The sequence below is a fragment of the Ursus maritimus genome, unplaced genomic scaffold, assembly GCF_017311325.1.
Source record: "Ursus maritimus isolate PB19 unplaced genomic scaffold, ASM1731132v1 scaffold_1, whole genome shotgun sequence".
NCBI lineage: Eukaryota > Metazoa > Chordata > Mammalia > Carnivora > Ursidae > Ursus > Ursus maritimus.
In genome coordinates, this window is record NW_024423343.1 from 83,802,499 (window position 1) to 83,823,211 (window position 20,713).

At 37.0% G+C, this 20,713-nt stretch overlaps 1 protein-coding gene across 1 annotated transcript in view; it reads right to left on the minus strand.

Moving 5' to 3' along the window:
• The window catches only part of ARHGAP15 (Rho GTPase activating protein 15), a 594,269-nt gene that overhangs the window by 472,928 nt on the left and 100,628 nt on the right, over positions 1–20,713 (minus strand). The window contains 2 exon segments of the mRNA XM_008695878.2: positions 529–618; positions 20,438–20,525. Of these exon segments, the coding sequence (XP_008694100.1) occupies positions 529–618; positions 20,438–20,525 (178 nt within the window).

Here is a 20,713-nt window from a genome sequence, read left to right on the forward strand (position 1 = left end):
TTTCAAGGATCTCATCTGGTTCTTTCCATTCAATGGAACATGATTGAAATTATTAATCATAGTTATTTTTTCCCCAAAATTAAATTATGCAATACAAAAATATCCAATTTCTATAGCTGTTCAGCTCTTTCCATCCCCCTAAATTACATTGGTAAATGTAATGTATGACTAGGGGCAGGAATGGAAATGAATGTAAGAAGTTTATATCTGAAAGTTCTACAATAAATCTATTTAAGTCAAACACTCTAGGTTTGAACCCCAAACAGTTATCAAATACAATGCAACATTCAATGACTTTGAGTGTAGAATTAATCCAGACACATATATATTTTCTATTCAGATAGCGACCAGTAACCAAGGAAAAGGCACAAAACAAACCAAAATTCAACAAGGAGGCGAAATCAGTTTTTCACAGTGACCTTCGAACAACTGGTCCATGCACATGAAAACATTACAATAAGGAAGTATATGTCGAGAGCTCAGATTTAGAAGTAATAGGCACAAATTTAATATATGTAACATTCTTACCTGAAAGACGTTCTTTCTGCTTGATTTTTCCTTGGCCCATTCAATATGTGCTCCACACAAATCCACACTTTCTGGTTTGTGCCCAGTTTTCTGTAAACAAAATTGAAATAAGGATAAAAAGCATACATCACTGGTGATGCATGTCAGGAAAAATAAAAGTTTATTGAATTATCAGCTATACATATTTATAGTGTAAAGCCTTTCTTTTTTTTGTTTTTTCTAGTTTCAAAGACATATCTGCCCCCTCGTGATCATTGCAGCATTATTTACAATAGCCAAGACATGGCAACCCCCTAAATGTCTGTTGACAGAGGAATAGATAAAGAAAATGACATGTAGATACAAATATAGATGCAGATATAAATATCGATCCACGTGGAAAAATTATTCAGCCCGAAAAAAGAAGGCAATCCTGCTATCTGCAACAATATGGATGAAACTTAAGGGTGTTACTAAGTGAAGTCCGTCAGACAGAAGACGACAAATACTGCGTGATCTCACTTATATGTGGAATCTCAAAAAGTCAAACTCCTAGAAACAGAGTGGTTACCAGGGGCTGGGGAAATAGGGAGATGTTGGTTAAAGGTACAAACTTTTAGGGATCATCTGGCTGGCTCAGTCGGTTAAGCATCCGACTTTTGGTTTCGGCTCAGGTGGTGATCACATGGTAGTGTGATCGAGCCCCACGTTGGACTCCACACTCAGCATGGAGTCTGCTTGAGAGTCTCTTTATCCCTCTGCCTCTGCCCCTCCTCCCACTCGTACTGTCTCTTTCTCAAAATAAATAAGATCTTTAAAAAAAAGGGTAAAAATTTTAGTTTGAAGATGAATAAGTTCTCAAGATCAATTGCACAACATGGCGACTATAGTTAACACTGTACTGTATAATTGAAAGTTGCTAGGAGAGTAGATTTTAAGTTTTCTCACCACATACACACACACACACAACTATGTGACGTAGTAGATGTGTAAACTGATTTTAACGTAATTATTTCACAATATATGCATACATCAAGTCACCACTCAGTACACCTTAAACTTACACAGTGTTGTCATTTATATGTCCATAAACCTGAAAAAAACCCAAATTTAATAAATATTTATTAGGTGCTAACTGTGTGCCTTTTAGAAGTTCATTTTTCAGACTTTTAAGACTATACATGTGAGTAGATGTATATTTGTATTTAATAAAGTTAATTTAGACCAAATAGATTATAGCATGTGCTTCCTTTTGCCTGATACAATGTGGATGTTACCTAAAACTTCAGTAATTCATAATAATTAATTAGTGGGGATATTATCTATATTTGTTTCTTCATATTTTATTTTTTAAGATTTTTATTTATTTATGTGAGAGAAAGAGAGAACACAAGCAGGGAGAAGGAAAAGTAGACTACCTGCTGAGCAGGGAGCCCTATGGGGGCTCAATCCCAGGACCGTGGGATCACAACCTGAACCGAAGGCAGATGCTTAACTGACTGAGCCACCTGGGCACCCTGCTTCTTCTTATTTTAATTTGATTCAAGGGTATCATATTTATGTAACTTTAAATTTGCAGAACTCAATACATTAAACAAAAGCTCGCTTGTTTGGGAAATTTCTCTATTTTCAAAGAAAGTGATGCCATATTTCAAAGACTCCAACTATTTTCAGATGTTCTGAGCTACTCTCGTTTTCTCTATAAATTCAGTATTTTTCTCAAACAATTTTCCATAGAATAGTTTTAAATTTTAGTCGAAGAGGCTTATGATATTTTAGACAATATTTTAACAGTATGAACTTTACTTTAAAACATGAAATTAAGGGGGTTCATGGGGGCTCAGTTGGTTAGGTGAACTGACTCTTGATTTAGGCTCAGGTCAAGATCTTGGGGCCATCTGATTGAGCACCATGTCCGGCTCCTCACTCAGTGGAGGGCCTATTGGGGATTCTCTCTCTCCCTCTGACCCTCCCCCCACTCCCTCCCTCTCTCTTTCTCAAATAAATAGTTCTTTAAAAAACAAATAAATAAAACATGAAATTATGGAAGAATGGCGAAGATGCTATAAGAAATCTGTTCACAATTGTTGCCTCGGTGCGAGTATGTCCAAATCTATCAGTTTAATAGAAATAGACTATTTTTTTTTTCAGAAAGGCTAGAAATATTGGGGGGGGGGTTACAGTAAATTGTGAGTTGTTCTTATTTTTATTTTTGGCAACTCAATAAAATTTTCTTGGGAGGGGAAGCTTTGAATGAGCCAAGCTTAACTTCCCTTCAGGATAAATTCAGCTGGCAGGACAGCCATCAATAGTGTATCTTCTCTCTGCTATCTGGTAGGAAAATCATGAGAAGCCAGTCAAGATGAGGATGCCTCTTACAGATGCTCAGTCAGTGAAATATTTTTACAGGTTCACTCACACTCTGCCACGCAGGTGATCACTATTGTGGAAAATCTCAAAGCATGATAACAATGTTCATTGTCGAGTGATTTATGACGTAGAAAAATGAAAACAACCTGCTTCTTCTACAGTTAATTGGATTATGGGATACTCAGAATCAACAGAAATTATCATTAAGAGTATGTAGCAAAAGAGATTATCTTTCCCATAGAATGCATTCAGGGAAAAAAGGTGAAATTATTTCACAGAAGAAACACTTTTAATGTGCCAAGCACCTTTTTGTTTTACCACTATCAATTCACTTAATTCTTTTAACAACTGTATGAGGTAGATACTATTATTATCGCCATGTTACAGGTAATAATATGCCAGAACAGTTAGGTATACTTTCCCAATGTAACCCAGGTAGAAAAGGTAGAAAAGGAGGAGCCTGGGTCAAATGAGGGCAGTGTCACTCCAGAGTCTGCTCTAACCACTGTGCAGTCCTTGAAAATTGAATATACTCCACCATTACATTCATGTTAACACATGTAACATTGTGGGAAAAGATATGACTTTCTTATTAGACCCTAGTGCAGACATACTGGTCTCATTTCTGTCCTTCTCTGTTAAACCCGATCTTCCCATTGGGCCTTTACACCACCTGTTTACCTGGAATACCTCCCAATCTTTACATGGTTGACTCCTTCTTATCCATCAGGTCCCAGATAAATGTCACCTTTGTCAGAGGTCTTCTCTGGCTGTCTTATATAAAAGGGAGCTGTCTTCCAGCTTACTCTCTATCTCACTACTTGTTTTAATTTCAACGCAGCCTTCTTCCTAGCTGAAATTAACATTTATATTTTTATATGCTGTCTGTTTTTCTCCCACTAAAATTAAGCTCCCTGAGCTGGGGCCTGGTGTGCCTTTTCCTCCACTATTTTTCCCGATGTATGGAACCGTGCCTGGCACAGAGTTGTTGTTCAATGAATATTTGCTGAATTCATAAATGAAGGAAAAATACCAAAATGCAACTTGCTTTTGTGCTTTGGAAGGAAGGTTTGGGCATCTAAAAATTCCCCATGTTATAACAATTAAGATTTATATTTGGTTTAATTCTTAAGCAGTCTTTGCTTTGATATGGAAAAGTGAAAAACAGTTTAAAAGACTCATGTGGATTGAACCCAGTATTTCATAGAATCATTCAATAGACATTAATTGCACAAGTATTATACATCAATGTCTTAGCCACTGTGTTGGGCACTGGGACTCCAGAGGTAAAGAAGATACTCACTCTTCCTTTTGGAATCCCGTACCAGCTTAAGACTCTATATAATTTTCAGTAGCCACTCTTTCTATGGGGAAAAAGCAATCTAAGCTTTTTCAGAGTTCTCACCACCCAGCTCTGCCACTCTTCTCATCAGCATCATACACTAAATCCCATGGCTTTGGAACTGTCTTGGATTTATCTCAATCTGAACTCTGCCCATCATTCAGTCACCTCCCATGACCCTGACCTTGACTCACACATTCTTCATGACTCCACTGTTTCACCTCCTCTCCACTTCGGCCATCTTCATTCTGCTTTTCATCTAACAAATCCCATGTTCTGAGTTTTCATTACTCCTACCCTGTTACATTTGCTTTTGATGTGACTTGAATCACCAGACCTTTTATGCACCCCTCCATGCCCTTCCTGGTTTTACTTCCTTCTATGAACAGGCCTATGTCTCCAACTCAGCAGCCACTTCAATGCTCCCCCATCTCTCACTCTTTTGCTCTCCCCCATGCGATGATCTACTCCACTCTTTAATCCACTTTTCCTTCTTCTACCATTTTCCTCATATCCCTTAATTCTGGATAAATAACTTTTGACTACTCAGTGTAGTAACATTACAGATAATGGCCACTTTCTTCAGCTGGGTTTTTAACTCTACTTAGGAAAAAACAAAAACAAAAAACAAACAACAACAACAAAAAAAACCCTTATGTGTTAAGGACACATAACATATCCATGAAAACATTGCCAAGACCAATGTCATCAACACTTAGCAAACTTTTTTGTGTGTTCCTAGTCACTTTCTATTCTTCCTCATAACACCTCTCTCCCAAAGCTTCACCCCTTTCCAGTGGCCCATCAAATGGTGTTCTCCTAATTTGCGAAGATCATACAGCCCTTGAGATAGAACATTCACCATTCTTCCTACTTTCATAGTCCGTGTAATCAAAATGAACAAACATACAAACATAAACTTTAATAAATCCCTGTATGTCATGCCCTCTGAAAGCTTTATATCAATTTCTCATTTATTCCTTACAACAGTTTTGTTGTTACCATTACCTTCAACTTAACAATGTGGAGACACTCAAGCAGGGAGTTGTTAAGTGCCTTTCCTAAGCTCACACACTTAATGTATGCCTGAGCTGAGGTAAGAACTCACAGTCCTCTGACTCCAAGTCCCAAGTTCTTGATCACAACACAATACGTGACCTCCTCTCCATACCTAGCTTTTGCTCCTACTAGGTCACATGATGAGAATTAACATTTTCAATCTCTTCCTTGTAAGTGTCATCATTTCCCATATTCTGTTCTGGCTTCTGGAAATTTGGATCTGCGCCCGTGATTCTGGTCCTCCTGTCTAATGAACTCCCATGCCTGGCATGACAGTGGTATCTCTGAACATCAAAATCTCCTGGTCTGTTGTTGCCATACAGTGCATGATCCACTCACTAGCATGTCATCTTCTGCCTCAGAGGAAGAGACACTCCTTCAGCCCAAGGCTTTTCCTCTCTGGATCCTAATTCTATCCAATCCTGTTCCTCATTTTCTGAGTTGTCTCTTTTCTCCTACATTTTCAACCTCGCTCTCTCAAACGGATTACATCCTTTAGCCCGCAGCCACACTCAAGTCACTCCTGTTCAAAAAAATACATAAGCATATGCAAGCATCAACCCCACAACCTTGCTTATTCTCAATCTTACCTATTTCTCTTCCATGATTGCCAGGATTCTTGAATTTTCTGCAGTCACATTCTCTGCTTGCTCATGTTTCATTCTCTTCTCAACCCACTGCAGGTTTTACTACCTTCCTTAACTAATCTAAAATGTTTTAACCATGAGGGTCAACAAAAACAGTCTGATGCCTTCTCTCCCAATCATCCTTCTACTTGAACTTTGGACTGTTAGGTTCTGCTCCTTTTCCTTAAAACTCTCTGCCCCTCAGCTACGGAGATATTTTCTCTCTAAATTTTTATTTCACCTTTTATACTCTCCCTCCTCTGTTTCTTTCAATGAATTATCTTCCTCTTCCCACTTCTTAAGTATTGGTAATCCCTAGTTTACTGTTCTAGACCATCATTATTTCTTGTAGTTTATATGTTTCCTATGGGTTTGGTCTTGCTTCTGGTCTGATCCATCACTTGGGACATGTTGACTCCTCAGTTTTTCCTCTGGCCCCCAGCTCTCACTTATATACTAGAACTGTGTTTTCTAACTAACCACCATTAGGATTTAGCACAGACACCTCAATGAAATCACTGTCTTCTCAGCCTTGTCCCCTTTTCTCTATTGTTTGTCTTGCTTAATCATCCCTTTATCCATTTCACAACCTTCACTCTCTCAATTCTTCCCTTTCCTGTACCACTTACAAGCAAACAATACAGAGCCTGAATTCCAGAAAGAGCTCCATCGTCTTCATATCATAACCACAGCCTCATTTAAGCTCTTACTTTTTCTCATCTGAATTCTCTCACTGTTTCCTCTGGGGCCACACAAAATCATTTCATTTCATTCTCTACATTTTGACTTTTTTCTTTAGAACACAAATCTTACTATATCTCTTCTGGAAAACTTATTATCTACATGATAATGTACAAATCTGTCAGTAGGGTATATAAGCTCCTTTACATCATTCCCCAACCATCCTCTGAGTTCCTTTCATCCCCCCTTCTTCTACAACCAACCATGCTAAATTCATGGCAATTCCAATATGCACCATGGTTTCACAACTCTATATGTTGGATGCCCCCTTTTCATCTGGGACACATTTATTTTTCTTTGACCCACTCTGGCTCGTTTTGATGATATAACTCCAAAATAATCTCCATGAAGTGTTCCTTTAGCTCTCCAGGTCCAGTCTCTCCTTCCCCCCATCTCCCCAATTCTAAAATCCATTTTGTTACAATTCTTTTTGTTACCCAATAGAGAATTACAGTGGAAAATTTCCAGATTCCTTATGAAATAAATAACATATCTCAGGATAATAGTTTACAAAATGAGATAATTTACAAAATGTAACTTAATAGTTTACAAAATTAAAACACAATATTCCCATTCACATTGATCTGTATTAGGAAATGACCTTATGTCTCCATCAAAGCAGATGATAGAGTTTGGGATCAATTCAGAAGTATACCAGACAAAATTAAAGTGATTTGGGTAAAATTCAAGTAAATAAATATATCAGCTTCAAGAAGAGAAATCTGAGATACATTGACAGAGGACTATATAAAAATGATCCTGCTCAGTAGTTCATTGTTACAAGGCTAAAGCAGAAAGACCTAGGCTTGAAGAACAATGCTAAGGACTCAGATTTATTAGAAGGAAAAATTTTCAGAATTTAAACATTGTTAAACATTGGAACAAGTTTTTCAGAAAAGTTGTCGAATTTATTTGGAAGACTGTCAAGATTTTATTCAAAAAGGCTGAAATTAAAGAATCCTTTAATAGAAAACATATTTCTGATTCTACAGCTATAAAACACAAGAAAAAGTCTGCTAATGAACTGCATGATGCCAATGGATCATATTGTACATCATTATAAAAATACACTTTTTAAAAATTGACTAAATTTGGATTTGAATCTAAGAGTGTACTTATCATATCTCTTCTAGGGTAAACTTAAAATATAAATGACTGATTTTAAAATATTTAAATAGAATTATTTAAAAGTTCTGCTTCTGGACAATAAAATATAAAAACCTCTTTGTTGGAGCAATGTGAAGTCATTAAAAATGGATCCTGGGTCTTGTCCACTTCTGATTTTTATTATTCTTTTAGTCTGTCTTTACTATTCCCCAATGATAGCTGACAGGGTATCCTCTCTATATTTTTCTCTGACTTAGATTAAAACTTTGTGATTATGTTTTCCATTTTTTATGGGAAATTTGGGGCCCTTTAATGCACATTAAGAAAATATCAAAGGCCAGATGCTCTTTTGCTTGATGGCATTTTCCATGAGGAAGACTGGGCATGTGTGTAAGCAACAAATCACTGGACCACTCATTATCCTACCCTTATCACTGGATGGGGTTACAAAAAAAAAAACAAAACGAAACAAAACACGGCTCAGATTTTATGAAACAGGTTATTAGCTATCATTTTTTATTTTGGATTAATTGCTATTCCAGAATATAGACTCAGATTGTCCTTATCAGTTTGAAACATGAAACACAAAATCTGTTTAGAGGAATTAAGTTTTATCACATAACTGGTTTTGATTCTGGAAAATCATTCATGGAGGAGGATAAAACTCACTTATAAATTCTCATTTGGGCAAAATGATTTAGGAAAGAGTGCTGAATGGATACCTGATCTTATTAATGTCTAAAGTATGGCCGCTGTCAACACAGAAGACGATACTTGGATTGTAAGATGTGGGTTTTATGTATATGAATATAAATGATGTTAATAATAACTGAAATTGTTTCTACAGTGAAATTTCTCCGTATATACAAGACCAAATCAAACCAGATTTTCAGAAAAGCAAACCTTTGTTGGTGACTTTGGGCACTAGAATGTTATGCATTTGGTTTTTTTGTTTGTTTTTTGAGGAAAAAGTATGCTCTCCTTTTCAAGAAATGAACAGATATATTGCATTTAGTTCTGAATCCAAATCTTGCCAGAATAAATACATTAGTTTCTATTTGGTCTACTTCTGTTGTATGCTGATACTGTCTTCCATTTGCATTACATAAAAAAAGCTATTTCATTTTGCAGGGTGACTAGCTTGGACACATTTTTGCTGCCTCAAGTGCTCCCCCCAAGTCCTTACCTAGACCCTCATCCTGTCAGTCTACCTCAGCTGTCTCTGCAGATAAGCAGCCTGCTTGAACCCATTTGGCCCCACTTCCTGAGGATTGCCAGTCACCTTTCTGGAATTCGAGGCCCTCTCTCCTGACTGCCAGAGTGCAGACAGGCTTTCGGTTCCTCATCCACTTCCAGATTTGTATAAAATGCCACTTTACAAGGCATAGGATCTGGCTTTCTGAGTAGCCATCCAAAGGTGTGCCCAGGGCACATATGATGCAGGCAGTGAAGACTCGGTGGTGAACTTTAGCCAAAGGGAAGCAGGAAATGAGAAGAAACATAGCAGATAAATTCCTCTCCTCCATCCGGATCTCCCCCTGTCCCGCAGACTGCCTCACGCTTTCTCCCGACAGCTTACCTGCGGCTTCTTTCTAAGTCAAGTGCTGCAGCTGCCCAGTGATTCTCTGTGTCTCTTTGAGGTTCACTGGAGTAGCAGCCTGCTTGATGGCACAGCTCCTCCACTATTCCCCCGTCATTTCCTGCCTCTCTTCCTTTGTGCCTCACTCTCTAAATCATGGATTCATGCCTTCCAAATAAAGGATGGGCACGAAATTCGGGCCTTGTTCTCTGGAGAATCGGGGCTGAGATCATTGATCCTTGTGGCAGAGATGAATAGCGTTACACCAAAATGTGTGTTGTCACAGGGAAGCAGCTCACCAGCCAGGGACTCCATTTTTTCCCAGCCCCCTCTGCATCAACATGTGGCCACATTACCCACTGCCATCACTGGAATGGGAGCAAGACCGATGTGAGGCACTTCTGGGCTTATGGCTTTAAGGAGCAGGTCGTTTCTCTCTACCTTTCCCTCAGATGCCACTAGGAGTTTGCAGAACCAAAAGATGGGAGAAGCCCCGTATAGCAGAAAACTGACTAGGAATACCTGTTTCGGACTGTGGTATGAGTAAGAAATGAGATTCCACAGAAATTCTGGATTGGATTTGGACAGCAGGATATGTTCCCCTAACCAAAGTCTTTATATTAAGAAAAATGAAGACAGGGATTTTACGTACACTGCCATTAAGTGGCAATTGGGGCATCTGATTCCAATTCTATTCGGTTCCAATGACTTTTCTCTTAGCCACTATACGCTATTGCTCCATGTTGTAATAACAACAATCACAATAAATATAATTAGTATTTATCATTGCTATGTGCCAGGCACGTTATATCAGTTTTCTCACATAATCTCACAATAACTGTCTGAGGGAGGTACTCCTATAAACCTCACACTGCAGTTGAAAAATCCAAGGACTATAAGAATAAATAAAATGTGAACCTGATGGGGCGCCTGAGTGGCTCAGTCAGTTAAACATCCGCCTTCAGCTCAGATCGTGATCCCAGAGTCCTGGGATCAAGCCCAGCATCAAACCCTGAATCGGGCTCCTTGCTCAGCGGAGAGTCTGCTTCTCCCTCTGCCCCTCCCCCTCCCCCTCCCCTGCTCGTGCTCTCTTTTTTTCTTTCTCTCTCTCTCTCAAATAAATAAATAAATAAAATAAAAAATAAATAAATAAAATAAAGTGTGAACCTGGGATTTTCAACCCGGGTGGTCTGACTTATTCTACCTGATATGGTATACTACTTCCCAGAGCATTTCAACTCAGTAGTGAACTGTTAAGAAAGACCAAATACATATATTCATTTAATCTCAAAATGCACTGTGGAGTAAAAGCCTATTTTATCTTAAAGAAATGCAAACTCTAAATCAGATGCATTACATTGACCAAAATGATAAACCACAGAGAGTCAAACTTCATAATTAAAATAGTTTTCTGAGAGAGCCTAAGGTGAGGTTTATTGGACAGTAAGCTATTATCCATTTATAAAGCATCCTATCAATTTCATAGATTTTTGTGGTTATTAAAAATTGTGTAAGATACAGAATTTATTGTGGTTAATGGCTAAATCTTGAGAGAATTATAACCAAAGGACATGGCTTCATTTATAGTAATATTGATCAACTTGATTTCATATTTTTCCTTACAATGTTTATGCTAATAAAACAGAATTCATTTCTTTTTCTTTCTTTCTTTCTTTCTTTCTTTCTTTCTTTCTTTCTTTCTTTCTTCTTCTTCTTTTCTTTCTTTCTTTCTTTCTTTCTTTCTTTCTTTCTTTCTATCTCAATCCATCACCCCCTAGATTTCAGACTATTGTTTTTTTCTGATTTTTAAAGGTCTGATGAGGCCATATGATCGTGTAGTCTGTGGCTATATACTAGAAACTGTCCCGATGTTAACATGCTGACTTTGCCAGAGCACTATCATTAGGAGAATTAAAATATTAAGCAGAAATTTAGATGCTTTCATTAGTCTAAGTTTGGTAGATCTATTGTTTACCCCTCCAATGTTTATGATCTTTTCGAGCAGGGATCTGAATAAGGGCTCAATACCCACTTTTCAAAGATAAAATAATTCCATATTCATTTTGCACAGAATACTCAATAATTCATGAATAGCTTTCTGATTGAAACTATTTTCATCTTTTTGCTAAATCACATCATTTTACTCCCATAATAAGTCCATTTTGTTATTAAAGCCATACTACAGTAAATGAGCATTAGATGTATTGCATTATTTAATTAATGCTTGTGTTCATTATTTGCATTGGAAGTAAACAATATTAAAAAAGTAAACAAATTATTTTAATGAGGCCCTTCATGTTATTCTTTTTTTGCTTTCAAGGTTATGGCTGAATGAGTGGTTTGAAAAAGTTAATAGTTTATTAAATGCCTTGGAAAAGTTTTCTGTCATTAAAAGTACAATATGCCAGTGTTTGCCTCTGAATAAAAATTATCAGTACAGGGGCACCTGGGTGGCTCAGATAGTTAAGCGTCTGCCCTCAGCTCAGGTCATGATCTCTAGGTCTTGGGATCAAATCCCACATTGGGCTCCCAGCTCAGCAGGGACTCTGCTTCTCCCTCTCCCTCTGCCTCTCCTCCTGCTTGTGCTCTCTCTCAAATGAATAAATAAAATCTTTTAAAAAAATTATCAGTACAGTGTAAAGGGGAAAAAATAAAAGTAGCCCCCGCCCCAAAAAGTTACACACGTAATGAACATGTAGCCTCCATACTGAACATACTTGTTTCAGAACCATACAATTTTAGGGGAGAAATATTGCCTAAAATGTTTATAAGGCTTTCGAATTTATGTCAGACTAGGTTTATGTTAACTAGGATTTGTGAGCATTGAGGGATAAATATAACAGAAACAGCTGACTGATGAGAGTAAGGTCCACTTGGTCTGAATTTTGATGGATGTGGAGACAAGAGAAATTTCTTAAACCGCAAATAAACTTTCCACAGTGTGTTTATTTTAGTAGGTATGACACAAAACATATATTCTGGAATCACATGAAAATAATCCTGGTTTGCTACTGGGGCTCACTGATGTGCTGATAAGCCCATGTTCTTGGGATGGGATATTCACAGTTCTCTCAGATGAATTGCTCCGCCTGCTTTCCTTGCACTAGGACTTCTTTAGAGAGGACCATACTGCGAATGGTCAAGGACATGTGAGAATATTAAAGTATTTTCTGAGTGAGAGGATGCCCTGTGATTCGTTAAGTGCATTAGGCCATACCGATGACAACTTAGCCGTTTTGCCATTTTCTTTGTCAATAAGAGCACAGGCCTAATGGCTTTCCTCTGTTTCACCAGATTTTTAGAACATATCTCCCAACTCATTTAATAAGTCCTTTCTTCTTTGTGTTAAAAGTAGAAAAAAAATATATATCTTAATTCCTCAAAACTGTCTCTGTAAACTCTGAATCTGCCTTAATTTAAAGATAGTATTGGTTGCAAAGAGCTCGAGGGTGCTTACAGAATGAAATTATCTCTGTTCACAATCCTGTTCAAGGTCTTTCCTAAGCTGGTTCCACATGGACTTTCCAAACAAACTGGAGTGCTTCCTGTTCCTCAACTTATCTTGAGGCAATCTTTCACTGCTAGGTGCATCCAGGCAACTCATAGAAGAAATGCAAAATAGTCTGGATGAAGGCACATTCACCCTAGGCCTTAGGGAACTTCCAAGAATCATTTTCAAGAACAATGATTAGCACATAGTGCATGGGGCAGGGCAAGATTTCAATACATATCTGTATAATAAATACAAGAATCAATTTCCTATGTTTTATTATCAGCTACTCCCTTATTTCTACATAAAATGTCCCTTTCACCCCATTTCTGTCTCAAAATCCAATTCATCCTTCAAAACATGCTCAACTGTCACTTCCTCGACAGATATATTTAGAATCTTTTCCAGTTGGAAGCCAATCTCTCTTTCCTGAGATACTATAAAACTAACTCATGCCTCTCTTCATGCCATTTTGGAGCAACTATCAATATCCACTTTTTCACTACAATTACTCGATTTATGGGCATACTTCGTATTTGTTTCTAGACCCTCAAGGGAAAGATCGGAGTCGGATTCATTTTTGTATGTTTCATAACACCTAGCATAGCGGCTTAAACACAAGGATGCTCAGTGATTTTGCAGAATGAACAAATGGAGAGATATACAGGCTGAGCATCACTTGGAAAAGAGTTTCCCTGGGAAAGAATTACCAGTAGCTAGATCGATGGTTCCCCACCATATATAATCGCTTAAGTCTTGTATTGTTATAATAAACCTACATATGATTCTATCTCCTCTATCAGAAGATAAGCACCTTAAGAGCAGGGATTGTATATTATTCATCTGGTACCTCTAGGGTTTAAAAACACATTGTGAGACACCTGTTAGGAGTTGTTAATTCTTTGTAGAATCAATAAATATGAGGGCTCTAAATTACAAAGCTTCTCTCCCATAACGCAATCTGTCTTTTTTTTTTTTAAACCAAGAATGCATATTTGTCACATCCCATGGCTAGAGTACGGTTCCAGTCCATATCAAGCAGAAGCTTTAAAATCACAAAGCACAGCAGGTGCTCGGAGGCAGACTGTACTTGAAGTGCTGGAGCTGATTGAAATACTTCACTGACACTAAAATAGACAAGTGTACCTGAGACACGCAACCTCAGAGGAGAAGCCAAACTGACAGCTCTTGTTTTTATGGGGCTTCTTTAAACAGATAAAGCAAATATAATGTAGATGCCTTTCGAGGCAAAGCTTTTTCCTCTTGGACTAAATGAGATGAAGCCATGATTCTCGAAGAATCAACTTCCTCTCTTGCCTTTTTCCATGATAGGCCTTGTCCTTTGAAGATACGTAACACCTGGGTCATACTTCTGTTCAGTATGTATTTATTAAAAGAACAGCGATGATAGATTATTCTAGGGTGAAGATATCTGGAGAATATTGGCACGCCTTTTTAAAGATTTGCCCCTGGTAGCAAATCTCCATTCTTGGTACTCTTCTCAAGCCCCCCCGCTTTTTTTTAAATCTTATCTTCCAACCAAAAAAAAAAAAAAAGAAAGAAAAGAAAAAAACCTCATTTCTCTTTTTAGCACACAGACCTTGCCCATTCTCAGTTTCATGTCATCGTTCATATTTTTTAATTCACTGGAATTCCCTGCCCACAAATCTCCACATATTGAAATTATAACCATCCTTCAAGGCCCAATTCAAATCTTTCACAGATGTGAGCTCTCCCTCCTTTAAATCTCAGAAAAACTCTTTTATGTTTCTTATTTCATCTCACCCTATTTTTTGGCAAAGATGCTATAAAGCAAAGACTATATCTTGATTATATCTCTATGCCTTATATGTAGCCCTAATGAGCAAGCTGTTCATTGTAGGATTTCAATACATATTCTTATGAAGTCTTTTCCTACCAAGGCTTATATAAATAGCACAAACTTGATTAACCAAATGCATATTTAAATGAAAGTGAGGTAGATTGTAAATGAGAAACTATGCTATTTAGATCAACTCTTCACTGAAAACAATGAAAAATGCTGGATAAAATACTTCTTTTTAAAATTACCTTAAAAATATTGAAAGCCTATAGAATAGTGGGAGCTGCTAGGGTAAATATTTTTGGGAAATGAGAATCTGAACCCAGAGAGGAAAGCTGAATATCAAATCAACATAAGTGCTCTCTGCCTGAGGGCATTTTTTTATACTATATGGTTGAACTTTGGTCAATTGACTTCACAGAATAATGGAAAGGCTGCTGCCTGAGGTCTTATGAAAGAATAAAGGAGAACCAATGTTAAACTTGCTCCCTTTCTCTAACTCAAGGGATTATAAAGAAAACTGCCTTTGTAGATGAGCAATGTGAAAGAAGGGGAAAAAAAGGAAAACTGAAGAAAAATTCTGTCTGAGAAGTTGTATACTCTCCTATTATGTATACAAAATTTAAGAGTTTTAAACTGTTAACTTAGATGGGGCTAATCAATCACTGGACTGTCCCAGACCCTCCAAGAAAAATGCTAAATATTCTGGAGTAGGACACGTTTGTCCCAGGAATAAATGATTAGCATGCAGTCAAAAATAACCAGACACACAAGGAAACAAAGCAAAAGAGAAGCAGCAGAAACAAACTGATGCAGACTTCAGATGTTATGTCACAACACACAGAATATAAAACAACCATGGGCTTCTAATTTTAATGAAGTAGAAGGGAGTCTGGAAAATATCTGAAGAGGCAAGTATCACAAATGACATATAAATTTAAAAAAATTTTCTAGAAATGAAAATCACAATAATTGAAATGAAGACGTTTACCACAAAGGGAGATTGAATTAAAGAATTAGAAGATAAATCAAGAGAAATGGTTTGGAGTGCAGTTCAGAAAGACAAAAAAGATTTTAAGAAGAATGTAAAATGTGGAGAATAGAGTGAGAAGACAATGTAGGTTTAACTAGAGGCTTAGAAAAAAAATAAAAGAAAATATAAAAGAAGTTTCATTTGAAAAGATAATAGCAAAATAATAAGTAATAATAAGATAATTTTCTAAAATATATTAGTGACAGTTATAAACAATTTCAAGGCAATCCTGGCAGGAGGAATAAAACTGTGGGAAAACAAAGTGAATGATAACTATATTATGAGCAGCCAGATAACAGCAGTTAAACTAAGGTAGCTTCTTGATCATAACAATATATGACAGAAAATAGTGGAATAACATTTTTGATGTGCTGAAAGAAAGTAACTGCCAACTCAAAATTCTATATCCGGAGAGAATATATATATTTCCAGAATGAGGGAGAAATAGAGACATTTGAAACAAGCAGACACTGAGATAGGTTGTTACTGTAAGACCTTTACTACAGGAATTTCTCAGAATATACTTCAAACAAAAGAAAAAGATCTTCCTAGAAAATGAAGGAAGAAGTAAATGGCAAAGAACATAGCAAATATCAAACCAATACAACTCTATTAAAAAAACAAAACAAACAAACAAACAAAAACCTGTCTGGTGGTGTTAAAAAAAAGAAGAAGAAAGAATTAAAATATCACACAATAATAGCATCTATGTCAGAAGAGGATACATGGATTAAAAATATTCTAAGGTAATATTTTGGAAGAGGGTAAAGGGTTTGCTTAGCTTTAGGCTTTGATAAGTTATCAATGCTGTAATCCTAAGCAAGCCACTAACAAAATAGAAACAAAAGGCACCACTTAAACCAGTGCAAAGAAAAAAAAAATGTATGGAAGAAAAAAAAATGAAAAGAAAAAGCATGACATATTTAGAGAAAGAGGCAAAAAACAAAAGAAGCATACACTGTGTTTCCATTTATATAAATTCAAAACTAAGCAAAGTAAGCTAGATTTCTTAAGGGCTAGAGATACAGGTGGGGAAAAAATGGAAGTTTATAAAATAATGACTAAAATGCATCGAACTCTGTGGCAAGGGAAGAAACTGGATGGTACAGGGATGAATGGCAGGGCGTGAGGCTTCTAGAAGGCTGACCGAGTATTGATTTAGGTGGTGGTTATGTAGGAGTTTGATTAATAACTTTTAAAATACACATATCTACTGTACATTCTACTAAAAATGGTTTCTGCACTATTTTTCAATGACCATATTTTAAACATTTAAAGTACGTTACAAATTGGAGTATGTAAAAAACGATGACAACATGAGCGTCATCCTTTCCCTCATAATCCAGGAAATCTGGGTGTAGTGACACCAATGGTTTTCAAAGGCTCCTTTACACAGGAGGGCCGGCCAGTCTTGACCAAACTCTCTCTGGTCCAAGATGAAGTGAACAAAACAGAGACAAGGTATTTAGACATAAAAGGGGGATAGTTTCCCATTTTGCTAAAGACTACCGTGTTGCATTCTGAGGTTTTATCCTAGCTAGATTTGGGATTGGGATAGTTTATGACGCCCTTTCTGTTAGAAAGTGACAGTGGTAGGAAGTGGTAGGTTACTCTTGAATGTTCTTACTAAAAACAAGCAAACAAACAAGCAAAGACAATGAGTCAGTCCTCTTTTTCCTTGAACAGGAGGTCACTGAGAAGCCAAAACCTATGAATCTCTCATTTACACACACCGGTGTCTATTTCCAGGAGGGGGCTGCATTTGATAGAAATCAGACTTGTCTACAAACTGAAAGAATTTCAGTGAGAAAGAAAAATGGTCAAACATGGAATGCGGGATCAGGCACATCTGGTGACCTGCTATATTAAATGTGAAAGTCACAGGGTAAGAGCCAGGGGAGGAAGATGAGGGCCCAGGAAAATGTATATGGTTATGCAAGAGATAACATCTAGAGCGATGGCTTCACTTTCAGAATTATTCAGTGCTTAGACCCAACATTTATGCTGCCTATGGATACACAGTTCTCTTTTTGGAGACCATATATGATGGTGTTCCTTCAATTGATGTATTTTCTCCTCTACATATGTCTGCATCAGTTCAAGTACAAAACTAATATGCTGTAAAAATATGTTATAACTATATTATGCCCTGTATTACATACTATAGAATATATTTCTATATTTCGATAAAGTATATTAGACTATAATCATTAATATACGGCTACTATTTATTTTTTCTTTTATTAACTAATTTCACTCTCGATTGATTCTCTTGGCAGATATCAGTATCCCCATTTTACAGATGAGGATTCTGAAGCTCAAAGAAGTTGAATAACTTTGTCAGCTCCTAAGCAGCAAAACTGGCATGAGGTCCCCTGTGGTTGAACTTCAAAGCCCAGCTCCTAGCTACTTTGCTGCTTTGTCTTACCACTGCATTAACATTCAAAGATCATTCCTATAAAGATTAAAATGCCATTTACTCTTTAAAGCACATTTTGTACTACTCAGTCAGTTTCTACTGACCCCTTGGAGGAAAGGACAGACTTTTTCCCAGAAGCACAATGAACAATACCAGGACATGTGTAAGGGGGTGCAAGGGAAATTCAGAAACTTGAGCATAAATCTCTTTCAAAATAAAACCACAGCATCTTTAATCAAGGCCTGGCAATCATCGTATCGTTTCTCTGAGACTGGAATTGGTAAATGTGGGCTATCCCACTAGGCCTTTAATACTTGGTTAGAAATGTATCCAAGAAGTTGACTAGCACGACAATTCATGCAGTACAAACAGGAATCTGTAATTCTCTTCCCCATTTACCACAAAACGCAGTTAGTTCCTGCCCTGAATTCACTTTGAAGATGAGTGCCTGGGAGAAACCAGAAGAGCATTGAAAATGGGGCCAGGAGTCATAAATAGGGACTGCCAAAAAACGTTAACGAATTTCTTCTAAAAGTAAAATCTATTGTCAATTTACAACTGGGAAGGTTGAACTGGAGGCAGGCAATTAGTGAGCGGACTTGAAAGGTTTGCCTCCAATTGAAAAAAGGAGCTTTCTTTCACCTGTATAACATTAAGCAGCTGATAATTATATCTCCCGGTCCTGGGACAAGGAGATTAAAATAATAAAATAAAAATAAAGCAAATGCTTTAATTTGGAATCTGATCTCTCCCATTCTCCCAGAACATTCACATAAACGCTGCTCCGGTGGAGTCCTTCTCACCCAGCGGGAGGAAGATCATTTCTCAGCAGCCAAACTTGCGAGGCAAGCGACTTTTCCTCCTTTTCCTGCCTCCCCCTTTAGAACTCATTCAAAAGGAAGACAAAGGACCCCGGAGTGGATGGGAGTTGTTTTGTGCCTGGCCCTTAGGGGTACTTTATTTTTCTTAAAAAGATTATCTCAACCTTACTGTAGCCCCCAAATAAAAACAAAACAAAAGGCTAGAACAAATTTCTGAGGCCGTTTAAATTAAAAATACAAAGGATTGAGATGTATTTTTAATTTATTTATAATTAGTTTACAGATTGGACCACACCGAGATTCCAAAATCAGCAAGCCACTTGGGGATAAAGACTATTGCAATTATCAGGAACAAGCCAAATGCTACCTTTTGTTCTTCTATTTAAAAACAAACAAACAAACATCTCCTAGCAAATGATTTTCTATTTCCTATTTAAAGAGGATTACATAGCAAACAGGACTAGTGGCTGGAAAGCAAAGAACTTTCCATCGTTTTATTACCTGCCAAATACAAATTAGTTCATTGTGGTTAACTCCTGCCAGGCGACCCCTTTCCCTGCCGCCCATCAGGCCGATGGGGTATGGCAGGTTGGTTCCTGCCCGGCGTCCTTCCTAATCAGGAGGCTGTCAGACATGCTGCCTGCCCACCGTCTCCTTCATCGAGTGGCAGCTCTGGTGCTTGGGCAGCAAGGGTTTGAGCTTGAACTGCCCCCGTAACTAGCTCGGATATGCTCCTACTTACTATCACTGTCAAATCTCTGTAGGCATATGTAAGGTCCTCCTCCAGGTACAATAGAGAAACCCTACAAACTTCACTTTATGTAATAACTACGGGATACAGAAATTGTATTAGTTCCATTAGACGGAGTCAGAAATATTCAGAAAGTTAGCTGGATTTAGTGAATGTCGCAGTTAGACTAAGATAAAAAATCACTTTGTTAACTTAGAGTGTTTCCTCATTGGTAACACCCTATATTAAGGTGCCATTTATAAACAGTTTATTATTATTTATTAATGTATGAAGCACTTTATAGCATGCAAGATAACAACTTAAATTCATGTATTAAAGATGCACATACATGGTTTAATAGGATTTACGTCTTATAATATTCTTTAAAACAGCTTCCCATAGTCTCATCCGTTAAGCATTTATTACTAATGCATTTTATAACATACTTTATAATACATTATTTGAGCAAGTAGCTGCATTTAGTGATCATTTCATAAATAAGAATAAAGCATTTATAAATGGCACCTTAATTTAAAGTGTTACCTTCACATTACTAGATAGTTGCTCACCATTCATCTCATTTTGTGATTATTCTCCAAATGCACCACTTAATAAAACAGACACTAAGTTCTATTTTTCCTTCATCTGATTAAAAGTTTATTGAGTCATTTCCTCCATCTGCTTTCAGTCGTTGGTAGCTTGGACGCTTGAGTGTGATTTCTGATGAAACCAAACTTTTAATTCAATACTATTTCTGTGAAGATGATAATAGTAGAAGCAGAACTACCTACCATGTTAGACAGAGCCTGCTGCTTAGATTCTTTGTAAAATTCGAGTTTTCGACTAGAAAGAACAATCCAGGAAGTAGACCAGTTTTTCCTTAGGAAAAGAGAAGAGAAAAAAAAAAGCATTATCACTTGAAGAAATCATTCAAAGATATTGTATCAGCAACATTTGGAAGGAGTAGAGACTGTATTTTTAAGTAGTCTTCATAAAAGTATTTTCTTTATTAAAATCTATAGGTGGTATGGAATTTGGGTAATAATAAAGACATTCTGTAATTTTTA